This window comes from Triturus cristatus, chromosome 1_2, assembly GCF_964204655.1.
Source record: "Triturus cristatus chromosome 1_2, aTriCri1.1, whole genome shotgun sequence".
NCBI classification, from domain to species: Eukaryota; Metazoa; Chordata; class Amphibia; order Caudata; family Salamandridae; genus Triturus; species Triturus cristatus.
The window spans coordinates 706,136,943-706,151,647 of NC_140580.1; the positions used below are offsets into that span (position 1 = coordinate 706,136,943).

At 41.8% G+C, this 14,705-nt stretch overlaps 1 protein-coding gene across 1 annotated transcript in view; it reads left to right on the forward strand.

The window, feature by feature from the left end:
• Positions 1-14,705, forward strand: part of LOC146867868 (tumor necrosis factor receptor superfamily member 9-like) — a 73,345-nt gene that overhangs the window by 30,740 nt on the left and 27,900 nt on the right. The window contains exon 4 of the mRNA XM_085608577.1: positions 2,656-2,793. Within this exon, the coding sequence (XP_085464703.1) occupies positions 2,656-2,793 (138 nt within the window). The remainder of the gene's footprint in view (positions 1-2,655; positions 2,794-14,705) is intronic.

Here is a 14,705-nt window from a genome sequence, read left to right on the forward strand (position 1 = left end):
GGCAGGTGTGCATTGAGGCCTGGGTGCGCCGGACCTGACAGGACTGGTACAGGGCCCTGCGGCCCGGGGTGCAGCAGGCACACAGGAACGCAGACAACACCGCTCATGGCGACAGCGATGGCCTCGTGGTGGGGTGAGGGGCGCCGCCCTGGCAGAGTCGTTGGGCATTCCGGAAGAGGACCACGCCCAGAGCTACGTGCTTTTTATTCACACCCCTACGTGTGCCCGGCGTACGCCGGGCCAGCCCACTCCGCTCACGCATACAGGGGGGGGACGTAACAAGCTACATTTCTGGGATCTTCCCCACTGGCTGGGGTGACATGGTTGCATCCACTGTCTACTGCACTCCATACACCAGCGGTGTATGTCGACATAGATATGTGTATGGTCTGCATACTGCAGTCTGGCCATCACTTCGACGCCACACTTGGCATTGTGTACATTGTCATTCATCGGTCAGTTGCCTCTTTCACACATGCCTGGTCCCCACCTCTTCCCACAACCTGCTATCATGTGGCTGAGGTGCCATGCAGTTGATGGCTTATGTGCATGGCTGGCCCAGGTTGCCAGAGTGAGTTGTGCTGTTGTGTCTTGTGGGTGGGCATGTTGTTTGGCATGTTGTATGTGAGTTTGTGACGTGTGCATTCCCAGTGTTGTGAGTTGCATGGTTGTGGAGTTGAGGTGTGTGGTGTGTTCATTTGGTACTTGCCAACGAGCAGTGCATTTATGTAGGTGCCAGCCAGGAAGTGCCGGGTGATGATGGGCTGTTGGAAGATGTAGTACTCATGCACTCGGAATGGGTGGTTGGCGTCGACGTTGGTGGAGATTCCCAGGTGGTCCACTATTGCCTGCACAGTTATGGTATGCATGTGCTTTCGGTTACTGATATTGTGTGCAGTGTCACCAGGGGACACAAGTAGGACATGTGTGCATTCAATTGCCCCCTGACACATGAGGGAATCCAACTATGGCTTTGACGCCTTGCTTGGTTTCCAGCTGTTCCTGCGCAGTGTGGGGGAAGGATAGGTAGTGTGGTACCAAGCTGATGATGGCATCCTAGACAGTTGGGGGGGCTTGGATGTGGCTGGCTGTGAGACTTCTCGGACTCTGGCAGTTGTTGGTTGGCAGGTCCCAGAGGCCAACAGGTGCGGCACAGCCAGCAGCTTTGTCTGCGGAGGGATGTTGGTTGTCCACTGTGTTGGTACCATCAGCCTTTGGGCAATGGTGGTCAGGATGCGTAGGATGGTTGTCCTTTTGAGCCCGTGGTGGGCAATGGCGTTCCCAGGTGTTGGGTCTGGGGTCGCTGTCTTTGTCTGCGCTGCCTCAGTGTTGGTCCGGGCGGGAAGGGGTCGGGGGGACCTGGGGGTGGTGGCGGTGGGTGTTGTTGCCCTATTGGGGCTCCGGGCTGCATGTTCAGTTGCCCGGGTATATCTGTTGTTCTTCATGTTTGGCTCTGGGCTGTGCTCCCTTGTCTGTTGCCGGTTGTTGTCCGACTTTGCACCAGGTCAGAGCAGGTGTTGAGAGTGTTGTGGAGTGGTGTTGTCGCGGCTTTTTGCACGGGAACGCCTACTCTGCATCTCATTAGTGATAGCTGCCGGGGTTATCTGTGGCGATGTTGTTTGTGGCTGCTATCGCAGGTAAACTGGTGCTATGGGCTGGTAGCATCTGCCTGTGAATGGAGTGATACATTTATCGCGCCTTTGGCTGCGCTAAAGTGCCGTTAACTCAGTGATAGCTCCTTGAGAATATAGCCCTAAGTATGTATAAATGTATAAATATGATTAGATAATTGAAAGGTCGATAGCTCAAGTGAAGACAATGAAGTGGCTCAGGGTCATTAATGGGTTGGATAAGCCTTCTGTCCAACATCTCAATGTTTATCTTTCAGTTTCTCCGCTTTTAATTTAGAACATTCTACTTCAGCGGGGGAAATGTTCTCATATAGCCTTACAGCCCTTCTGTCTAAGGTTAATCCGGCCTCTCCCTTGTCATAGGCCTTTGCCTGCAGCATTTGAGCCTGTAGCTTGGGTTCGAGGCCTTTAATAACCTGTGTAGCCCTCGACAGCAGGTTATAAGGCTATATTAGAGCACTGGAATGTTGGAAGTGCCATTGAAGAAAATAGAGAGGGCCAGGGCTAATAATTGATACTACAGGCCTTTTGCTCCCCCCATTTAAGCAGAGTTCCATTGTTTGTTTTTGTATTTTCCCTTTTTTAATTTAGAACATTCTACCCTCGTCGGGTGGAATTTTCTAATGGCCTTATAGTCCTTCTACTAATTAACTGGTTGATAAATGCACTCTCCCTTGTTACAGTAAAACGAGTTTACCAGTATGGTCCTTGCATGGTGCATCACTCCACTTTTTTCACCACTCATGCAGTGACATTACTCTTGTGTTTTTTGTGTGCAATTAGATATTGCTTCTGCTTGTAGATCAGGGCATCCTAACCTTAGGTTTGACAATAACATGGAGCGTCTTCTAAGAGCCCCATTAGATTCTGAATGGCATATATTATCTCATGTACCTAATCTGACAGGGCACTAAAAACAGGTCCTCTTAACTTGTGCCAAGCAGGAAGTTCTTGAGAAAGTATGTTATGTGCCAGAGATTTTTGTACATATGTTTTTTTAAACTGATCTTTTTCGTGGTTGCAGGGGTTTTTCTGTATAAAGTAAAGTGCTCTCGCACACAAGATGCGCAGTGCGAATGCAAACCTGGTTTAAGATGCTCTGGGATGGAGTGTGAATATTGCCACAAGAATTGTGAACATGGAGAGGAACCTACAGAGAACGGTAAGACTGCAAAAATGCACAATTCCAATCTTAAATAACCATGCATCATTGGACTAAAGGACTGAGGGCCATGTTTATCAACATGTAACACAGTGCAGCGCAGCAAGTCGCCTTGCTGCACTGTGCCACTTTACAGAGAAAGGACACAAGTGCCCGTATTAAGAACAATACAGCGCATTCCCTCCTTTTCCTAGTTCTGGCATATAAAGTGCTGCCTAGCACCAACGCAGGCACTTTTGCACCATGGTGCAAGGGTACATGCAATATAAGGAGAATTGTTTTTGTGCAGGAAGGGGAACATTCCTGCACAAAAACAATCCCCTGAGGCATTTTCCTCTTTCTATGTGTGCTGAAAAATGCAGCACACCTAGAAAGGGGAAAAAACATGGAGTAATAAGGAAATCTTTTCTCGTTACGCCTCCCCTGGGAAGGCGTAGCATTTTTACTCATTCCCAGTAATGGTAAATCTGGGAATGTGTCAAAATATTCATGGGTTTTGCGTGGGAACACCCATGGGGCAGAGTAACGTAACACTGTGATTTGCGTTGCTCTGCATTACTCTGGATTTATCAAGCCCCTCAGGGCCAAGCAAGGTGGCCTAGCGTGGTTTGATAAATTACATTTCAAGGGTTGCATCGCTTTTGCACCATGCAACATAGTGCAAAAGCAACTGAATCCTTGATAAATATGGTTCTTAATCCCTGGCACAAGTATAAAAATATCACAAAAAACCCATAGAACAAAATTGTGTAACATGTACAGCATGATTTACGAAAGCACTGGATTCATCGAGCCATTAACTAGTAAAATCCAGTACGGTTTTCAGGATATTCACAATGAAAATCTATGATCAATATTTACATTCATCAATTTCAGTCAAGATTATTTTTATGTTTTTCATTCGGAACCCCAAATGGGCATTACAGGTAGGTGACCTGACCACCCTGCACCTGCTGCAGCGTGGAGTACAAAATCCCTCCCTCCGTCACAGACCAAAGATCTCACAAACACACACTCTCCATACATTCGCTGGTGGGGCCCATAACACCAACATTCACTCACCATCAATCTGTGTTTCTCGGGAGGCGATTATCTTCCAAACGCTGACATGAAAGGTATTACCTCTTTACCCTAATGAGCAACAAATCTACGCAACCTTCTGATACTCATTAGGCCCTGAACTTCACCTTTACTATTCCTCTCATAAATCGGGATGGATCAGTTAGTTGTTGGTTTAGGTTGATTTCCAATTCTCTAATTTACCTTTAAATTAATACATTTTCAATGAATAAACAACCCAACTCATTCTGTAGTTAATCAATTCAATCTTTATTTAATTAATGCAAATTAAATCATTCGTTTATTCAAGCCGCCAATCATCATATTTACCAATTCTGGCTAATCGTCGTCCTCTAAGTCAAATCCGGTAGTCTCGCAAATCTATGCCCATCAAATTTAGTAATTTCAGTTCATCAGGAGTTTGGGCATTAATTCAGTCCATCAAAGATTCAGGGAAACAGCTGTCCTGCAGCGTCACCGTCCTCTCCGTCAGCATAACGTCAGGAAAACGAGAAAAGCCATAAGAAGAACCAGCACCAACCTCTCTATTCTACCATAATTTATAGTAAAATCATTGTCACAAAAGTATCAAATATTGGGTTCCAGCTCTTCTGATTGGATAATCAGAGATCGTCCGACAGGGTTCACATGGAATAATGTCTCTTAGGTCATCAGTCTTGCTTGTTCCGGTTTTAAGAGGCATCTTATTGTTCTTCTGAAAAGCTGGCTTGCTTCCCAGGGCGACCTTGGTGGGTACAGTCTGGTTAGGGTCACGACGAGGCCACTGTTGCTGGCGTTAGCGCAGGCGCACTTCACCCAAAACCTTGTGTAGCGCCGTCAGTCAAGTCAGGTACCGGAGGCAGCCGTTTTCTGGCAGGCCCAAATGGTCAACTTAAGCAAAAGAAACACAAAACGCAATTATTACATAGAAATATCTAATAAAATGTTATTCCCTCGCTAATACTCATATGTGTATGTATTTATCTAACAGAAAGCAACACTCAAGCGGTTTATACTTACTAAATAAAGCACAAATCACAAATACATCACAAAAGCAACATATATCATGCAATATTCTAATTGTCTACCATTAGTATGCGTACATAATTTAGTTTACGAATTAGTTAAGTCATGCAAATGCAATCCCACATGTATTTCAGTTATTAATAAGATTGGTTAATAATTTTCACTTCATTCCATTAGTTAGATTATAATTAATTAATTAATCTAATTAGTATAAACACGCAAAATGGGGAGGGTATACACATTTTTTTTTCACTGCCTGCTCCAGCAATCCCCCCTTTGGTGATTTTATCACCATACCAACCAACCAAAAATTTTGTTCTGTCTTTTACGGATTTTAAAATGTTTTCTTGCTCTTAATCATAATTCCGTTTCACCCATGTCTCCTCTTTTTGCTGATTCATACATACTCTCCTTCCACTCTTCTAATTCTATCTCCTCAAATTCTCTTTCTTGTTTCTTGTCTTTTCTTCGCTTTTTAATCTTTTCTTGTTTTTTTATTATTTTTACAACAGATACAACCTAATCTTATCACTAATATTAAGAAAATCACACATGTTAATGGAAACAATATTTTACCTATAAATATACTACCTAGCTTTACTAAGAAATTTTTAATAGCAGCTATTTTCTTTCCGATCTTTTCCCAAACACCTTCAACCTCCAGTGGTGCAATTTCATCATGCAATTCAGTAATATTCCTAATATACATTTTCAGATCTTTACTTTCGTCAGGAATGTAAGTACAACAATGTTGCACCTTCAGCATTCCACAGACTCCACCCTCTTCTGCCAATAATATATCAAGGGCAAGTCGATTTTGCATTACCATAGCACGCATGGCAACTATTTCAGTGTCTATCAATAAAAATCCTCCAGCGGTGCTTGTTGACAAGCGATACACTACTGTTGAAAGTCTTCTAATTTTGTTTGCATTTAGAGATATTCCCACTGCTGGTATCAATGCTCCAAAAATGTCACCTACAATTTCTGTCCAAGATTCTCTCTTACTACGTACTAAATGATTACTTAAACTATGTACACCATCTTCTCCTCTATCCATATGAAAAATTTTCGGAAAAACCAGGCCTACATAACATGTGCCATACCAATGGTCTGGCAATCGATAATATGCCCTGTTCCCACAAATAAAATATAATCCAGGAAAGACTGGATCTTTTCCGCCTTTAAATCCCCATCCACCCATGATTCGGTATGTATCATGGCACTCACTATTACCTAGAAAATAATTATCATACACAGTTTGATTCCTTCGAATGCAAAATTTCCCTTTCTGAGGCCAATCTAAAGCTATAGTTGGACTAGCTTCGCCTTTCAAATGTTTTTCCCTTTCTACATCCCAGACTGTTTTCTCCACTTTCCTTCTGCTACCTTTCTTTGCATTTTCAGTCTCCTTTCTTCAACCATGTCTAAGAATGTCTTTTCCTCTTTCTTCAAACTGCAAGTCAAATTGTTTCTAAAAATATATTCTAATGTTAGTTCTTTAGTTTCTAAGAAAAATTCACCTAATACCCTAGCAGGTTTTACCTTGTTTAGTTTGTTAATGGCAGGCACTTGCGCAAAAATGTTATCTACATCTGAAAAATAATATTCTAATTTTCCTGTCTGATAACATAAACTAGCTATTGCACTACATGTTATTCCATACGTTGCTGGAAGGTGATGATAAGTCACTCCTTTGGAAACAGAGGCAGGTAACTGCATGCATACGTAGCAGTCCCTTACATCCATTGTCTTTACATATTCGTAAAATAATTTTGAAAACACATTATTAGAAAAATCAGTTATAGACCTGTCTTTATGTAAATAATTATTATCTATTCTAGTCGGAACTACCTTTTGAATCTTCCCTATATTAGTTTTATTCTCACTATGTCCTTCTAATGTATCTAGTGACTTTAAAAGAGATAAGAAGAGCAAGTATGCTCCATAGAAGCATTAATAATCCTGTACAACAACAACACATCTTACACCATCTTTTCATGAATGTACATCTACCTTTGCTACTACCTATGTTAGCCATCTTTGTTAAAAATAGACCGTGCCTTTTGACTTAGCCTCTTTCACTTCACAACTAGTTTTCTAACCTAAGGCTCTAAACACCTATTTGGTTCTACCAGTATCTATCTTTTGACTAAATTTCTTATTTTCTTCATCAACAGCTTTCTTGATCTATTCAGTTTGGCATCTCATCGTTCTTCACTTTCCTCTCGTCATCCAAATACAGAATTTCCTGAACTTCCGTTTCTTCTTCTCCAATGTCGGACAAGAGAACTCTCAGGATTTCCGATTCTTCCTCTTCTTCAACCACTTTCAGTATAGCCTCCTCTGGAGTTCCTTGACTATCTGCCTCTTCTCCCTTTTCAGGCAGAGCCACGTACGTCCACTCCGGTGACTTATACTTCTGGTTAGGTTTCCTTGTTCTTTTACTTTCTTTATTCTCAGTTGTTTCTTCTTCTTTTGATTTTTCTTGACTTGTCACTTCATTCACCTGTTCAGCTCTTGGCGAATTCACTCGTGTCAGTCGATATCTCAATTTCTTTATTTTATTGAGCCAAATGTCATCCTTTGCGACTCTTTTTACTTAACTTCCTTTGTCGTTCTTTTCATTCCTCCAAGCTCTCTTCCTTAGAACTCGACCTTCAGGTATTTCATTTTCGCTCTCTTCAGACTCTATCTCAACTTGCTTTTTCTTTTCAACAATTTCCTCTTCCACCACTTGTTTTGTTTTCCCTACTTCTGTCCCTCCTCGGGTCTCCAACACGCAATCTTCCTGCTGTCTACTTGTCCCTTCACCTAACTGGATGTTGCCGTTCCCTACACCTCCTCGGGGGTCTTCCGCAGAAATATGTCCCTCTCTCTCTCTGTACCTGTCCCTTGTTCACTTAAATTTGTTATTTCTGGTGGAATCTCTCTCAGTCTCTCATCTGGTACTTCCTTTTCACGAATTTCTTTTATTGTTTCTTCATTATCTTTTCCTCTTTTCTTTCTGTGTTCTTTTCTAGAACCTTACGTTTCTTGTTCGTTTACGGAATCGCTGGATTCAGAAATCTGAAATCTTCTTCTCAGAGAGCTACTTCTGGGGACTAAAGTTAGACTTGGTTCTGTTTCCCCCCCTTTCAGAGTTTTCTCGTGTTTTTGACTCTTCGTCATCTGACTCAGTACTTGATTCTGATTCATCAAAATATTCTTTTTCTGTGCTATCCACTGGATTTGAGATTCTCAATGTGTGACTTGCGTGGATCCAGTTTTTCAGACCAGCACACTTAACAGCTGTTGTCGTGGTCAGAATGACTTGTCTTGCCTTTCCCCACCTTGGAACCAAACAATTTCTTCTTCTGTGGACCTTTATCCTTACCCAGTCACCTGGGCTCAGATCATGGGCTGGCTTCTTTTCAAGGGTGGTGGCATCCGCTCTAACCTGATGAAACACAGAATGAACTGCGTCAGCCAGGCTTTTACAGTATTCAAACACCATGTCATCAGTTATAGTCATCAGCTTGTTGACTGGTATAAATACGTGTCTCATGGCTCAGCCCATGATTATTTCATGAGGACTTAATCCTGTAGTTCTGTCTGGAATTGATCTAATAGTCATGAGTACCAGAGGCAAGACATCAGGCCATTTCATACCTATGGCCAAACACATTTTCCCTATTCTATTTTTGATAGTACCATTCATCTGTTCAACCACACCAGAAGCCTCTGGTCGGTAGGCACAATGTAGTTTTTGTTGTACATTCAATGCTTCACAAATTAATCCTACAATCTCATTATGGAAATGTCCTCCTCGTTCTGATTCAATTGTCACTGGGAACCCAAACCTAGGGATGAACTCTCTCAGCAGTAGCTTGGTTACTGTCATCCCATCATTTCTCCTTGTTGGGAATGCTTCCACCCACCTAGAGAATAGGCAGACCACAACCAAAACATACCTCAGTCTGTTACAGGGAGGCATTTCAATGAAATCTACTTGCATTCTGGTGAAAGGCCCTCCTTCTCGACCTATTGTTCCTGGACTCACTACTGTCTTTCTCCCAGGACTGTATTGCTGACATATTAGGCATCTTTGACAAATACTTTCTGCTACAAGTCTGAATTTTGCATTGTACCAGGTCTGCTTAAATGACCTGATCATGGCGTCTCTCCCTATGTGTCCCTGGCCATGATACATCCGTGTCATGGTAGACATCATGCTATTAGGCATAACTGGTCTTCCATCTCGATAGACCCACACATGATACTTCTCTCTTGGGGCACATCCTGCTCTTATCCACTGTTTCATTCCTCATCACCTGCCTCTTCTTGCAACTGTCTTACCTCTTCCCAAGTTCCTACAATGTTAGTAAACATCAATGAGCAAGAAGACATTTCTCTTTCCTTAGCCCGATTGACCGAATTCTGATTACGTGCACAATACTGTGCCATGTCATTAGCATATCTGTTTCCTGTGGCGATATAATCACCACCTTGACTATGAGCAGCACATATTACAACAGCCAATTGTCTAGGCAGCTGTATCGCCTCAAGCAACTTTCCAACCACTTCAGCATTCTTAATAGGAGTTCCACTCGAGGTTAGGAAACCTCTTTGTAGCCATAGTTGACCAAAGTTGTGGACAACTCCAAAGCCATACTGGCTGTCAGTTATCACAGTCACTCTCACACTTTTCCCAATCTTGCACGCTCTAGTCAAAGCCACAAGCTCTGCTACTTGGGCCAATTTTACTCCTTTCAGATAGGATGCTTCTATTACTGCTGTGACTGTGCACACTGCATACGCTGCACTCAGCACTCCTTCATCTGTTCTCAAACATGACCCATCAACAAACATCACAAAATCACTTTCTGGCAAAGGTACATCCTTTATATCTGGTCGTGGTTTTGTACAAAAATCAAGTACATCCAAACAATCATGATCTGCTTCATCTCTTACTTCCACATTCTCAGCATCAGGCAACAATGTTGCGGGATTCACATTCAAACATCTTGCAAGACTCACATTAGTTGCACCTAATATGACCTTTTCATACTTAGTCAGCCGACTGTGTGTCATATACTGGGTACGACTCCTTGTTAACAGGATCGCTACATCATGAGGTACAAACACTTTCAATGGATATCCCATCACAATTCCTTCACTCTGCTCCAAACTTCGGCATGTTGCAGCTACCGCTTTCAAACATCCAGGTAAAGCTACAGCTACTGGATCAAGCATTGATGAGAAATATGCAATTGGTCTCCTCAGTTTTCCATGCTTCTGTATCAACACAGAGAGTGCACATCCATTTCTCTCACTGCAATACAACTCAAACTCTTTCTCATAGTCAGGCATACCTAATGCAGGTGCTTCAAACAAACCATCTCTCAATTTTCTAAATGCTGCCAATTCCTCCTTGTTCAACTCAATGGGATCTTTCACATCACTTCTCGTCAGTCGTACCAAAGGTTTTGCAATCAAAGAGAAATTGCTGATCCACTGACGACAGTATCCAACCATACCCAAGAACATTCTCACCTCTCTTTGAGTCATGGGAGCTCTCATTCCTTTTATAATTCTGATTCTGTCTATTGTTTTTTTTCTTAGTCCTTTCTCAATGTTATGTCCTAAATATTGTACTTCCTTTTTGCAAAATTGTAAATTTGATGGGGACACGTTAAGTCCTCCATTTGCCAAATGATTCAGCAAGGCTATCGTGTCTACCTCACAGGCATCACGTGTTTTTGACGCCACCAAAAGGTCATCAATGTATTGAACTAACACTGAATTCTCGGGCATTTCTAGACTCTCCAAAGACTTCTTCAATAACTGATTAAATATCGAAGGGCTTTCTGTATACCCCTGTAGGATTCGACACCATGCCAAAATACGTTTGCCAAAACGAAATGCAAAAATTTGCTGACTGTTGTGGTGCAATGGGATGGAAAAAAAAGCATGGCATAGATCAATTACTGTATACCATTCTGCATCATGGGGAATCTGATATAAGATCACTGATGGATTTGGTACAATGGGGCAACATGATACCACAATTTTATTCATCTTTCTCAGATCTTGCACTATCCTGAATTTCCCATTAGGCTTTTTCAGTCCCATTATTGGTGAATTACATGGACTACTTATTATTTCTCTCAAGATTCCTTGCCTGATCATTTTCTCTATTACAGGAGTTACTCCTTCAATTATTTCAGGTGTCAATTTATATTGCGGGACATTTGGGTATGTTACTCCTTCCTTCACTGTTCTTTTTATTGGATCTACATTTCTCATTAGTCCTACATCTTCTCCAGTGACATCCCAAACTTCCGCTTTTACAGACTGTTTCAATTCTTTAGGTAATTCATCAGGGTTGAATACAGCATATGTTTCAGTAACCTCATTTTCTCTGTTAGCTATGGTCATCTTATACAGTACATCATCATCTGGTGTTTCAAAAGCTATTCCATCCGGAGCACAGAATATAGTGCAATTCATTTTGCACAACAGGTCCCTACCTAATAAATTCACAGGACTGGTGTCGCACACAACAAAGCGGTGCATTTCTGAAAATTTCCCTATGCTAACTTTCACTGGTTCTGTAAGGTATGTTTTGATCTGTCTGTTGGATACACCAACTACTTAGATCGTTTCATCCGAGAGAGGAAGATTCTTAACATCAGCTGATCTAACAGTTGATCTAGTAGCACCAGTATCCACTAGGAAAGTAATATTTTCGTCCTTAACCTTCCCATCTACAAATAGTCCTGTCTGGTCTACTTCTAGAGTTGCGCCAAGTACGAACTCTCCTTCCTCCCTTTGGCACCGTCAATAGCTTTCTTCTGAGTCACTTTCATCGCGTTGCAGCCAATACTGCGAAACAGCGCTAGCACGTGGCAGCTTATTTACCTGTTCTTCATTGTAGAATCCCGATTCACTACTATACTTCTGTGAGTTTCTGCTCTGTGGAAAAGGCGGTTTTGGCACCTGATTCTGTGGGGTAACAACTTGCAGCTGTTGCTGCAGTTGACCATTCACCTCATGCTGCACCTGTGGGTTCAATGATGGATTTTCATTGTTAGTACTTGGGGGAAATTTACACTCGGATTTCCAATGCCCTATCCTACCTCAATTATGACACAGAATTTTTTTTTTAGCTTCCTCAATATTCCCTTTATTTTTCCCAGGATTAAATTTCGGCTTTGACCCTGCTTGTTCCACTAATTGTGCTTCTTGTCTCTCTGCTACTTTTACCTGTGCCCACATTGCCTTCTCTTTTAACTTCCGCTGTTTTGCTTCAATTTCATCACTGAAGTATTTAGCATGTCTCAATACTTCATCTATTTTCTTGTTTTGCCAATCTACCGTATGCTGTTTAATCATTTCACCAATTTCTGGACGTAAACCATATACAAATCTGTATACAAAATGACTCAAATCCTTTTCACTCAGATTCTCATCTCCGCTAAACTGTTTAAAAGCTAGTATTGGCCTTTAATAATATGCATGTACTGACTCTTTACTTTCTTGATGTGTTCGATGATTTTTTACCCAATCTGTCTCTTTAGGGGGCACTTTGTTTTTCAAAAATACCATAACCTGTTCATATTTCTTCATTACCTCGGGGTCTGGAGCTCCTGTTTTAGGATCCCTAGGATATTCCTGAGTTGGCCAATTTATCATGAGCTTGCACTCTGTCCATAAATCTGCTGGTACTATTATGTCAAATAGACTATTCAATTCAATCCATAGTACTTTAGACAATTTCACAAATCTGTCTACCTGCCTGTACCACTCGACGGGCTTCTCGCGCAATCGAGGGAAATCATTTGTAAAAGACAAAATATCCTGTCTTGTCCATGGGACATGTACATATCTTCCTCCTGGAATCTCTCTCATAGGGCATTCTGTCACTACCTTTTCCTTTTCTCCTACAGGAAATGCTGAAAATGTCTTATCTGAGGCATCATCACGTTTTCTATACCACCTGCTTCTCCATTTATCCACATCGCCCCATTTTCTCAATAAAATGATTATGTCCTTAATCTGACCTATTCGTCCTGTGGTGTTCATGTTTTCAAAATCTTTTTCGGTGAAATCTACTCGATATGGTTTCTGTAAGGCTTCTACCTTTTCAATATGAATACCCATCTCATTTGCCACTTCTTCTAACCTTTCATGTAGATTTTTTGCTCTCCAGGTCACACTTTTGCACAAAATAGTCATTCTTCATCCTGATAAGTTTTCAATTTTTCTGTTGGGATAGTCCCTACTATTAATTCTTCCAATATCATTCGTAACTTAGCCACATCAATTGATTGGGATTCTTTGTCATTTCTCTGCAAGCTTCTTAACCATTAACTTAACTCCTCTGTCGATGGTCCTACTGGCTTCTCTACATTTCCTTGTCCAAAATCTTTTTGTGTTGCTGACATTATCTCTATCATTGTCATACGTCTCTCTGCACAGTTCTGACCTACAAACGGGTTATTTGAAAAATTCGGTTCAACTATACTCATAGTCTGTCTCCATGGATTCTCATTCTGACTCACTCTTGGTTTTTCAACCGGTTTATTACTTTTATAAGGGACTGTCAAACAATGCTCACCTTCCTTTTGCTTGTCAAAAATAGGCATTACTGGACCCTTCTAGATTCTTAGACAATTCTCTTATTTTCTCGGTTAAGTCTAGGGTCGTTTTTGCTAATTCTGAAGAATTTTCTCCATCTATTTTCCCTTCAGACTTCTTTTCTACCTCTCTAATGGCATTGTTTTTACCCAAATTTTGGAACTCTGGTTCCGATTTTATAACTCATACTGTTTCTTTCATTGGAGCACTTGGAGTTAATATTTCTGTTTCTGGTCGGTACGGTGGTTGATTCTTATAGAACATATCATCAAGAACATCATCCTCGGACTCATTCACTCCATACCATCTAAACTCCACATTATGCCTCTTTTCTACGCACTTTCGTCCTTCATTCTCTCCTGCAGTTCTTACGGGAAACAAACCCTCAGTCATACTCGCATTCCGCCATCTTCTCATTCGATCATCATGCGTTTCATGTCCGTATGATCTGCCAAACAGGTACCTATATCCTCTACCATTTCTTTGTCTCTCTCGTTCATGCATTTCGTCTTCCCATTCCGTCAAAGCCTCAAACAGCGTCGGTCTAGGTCTTGGTTCTAAATTCATCATTTTCTCTCTCAGGTTTCTCAAAACAGCCATATTCTGGAAAAGCTAATACTCCGTCCTCCTTTGTGTATCTCACCCAATTGTCTAACCAAATACAAGTATGATATCCATATTTCGCACCCATAAAGGATGCAGGGGTTTTCGGTGGAGGAAGTAACTGCCCTTCCCTAGTTTTGACCGGTTTGTCCTTCTTAAACCACTTCTTAATTTTTCCGAACCATGACTTTATCTCTTTTTTCTGGTGGATCGTAATAAATTTTCTTGTCTTCCGTGTATAATTAGTCTCTCTTTACAACTGTACCGCTATTCTATCCAATCACAGCGCGACTCACACTAATGCACCAATTCAGAGCGTCTACGTCACTGTCACAATTCTCAACTCCCAGCGCGACTCACACTAACGCACCAATAAGGAGCGTCTACGTCACCCTGCATATCTCCACTCCTAGCGCGGCGTACACTAACGCACCAATCCAGAGCGCTTTACAATTCTGACCGACTGTCCAATCCCAGCGCGGTCGTTCTGACGTCAGCAGCCGCTGCGGCAGCTCCTGCTCCTGTCTACCCCTCCTTTACAAATCTGCTCCGTAAGTTTTTGTTTCAATTTCTACACTTCTGTTAGTAACAACATAGAAACG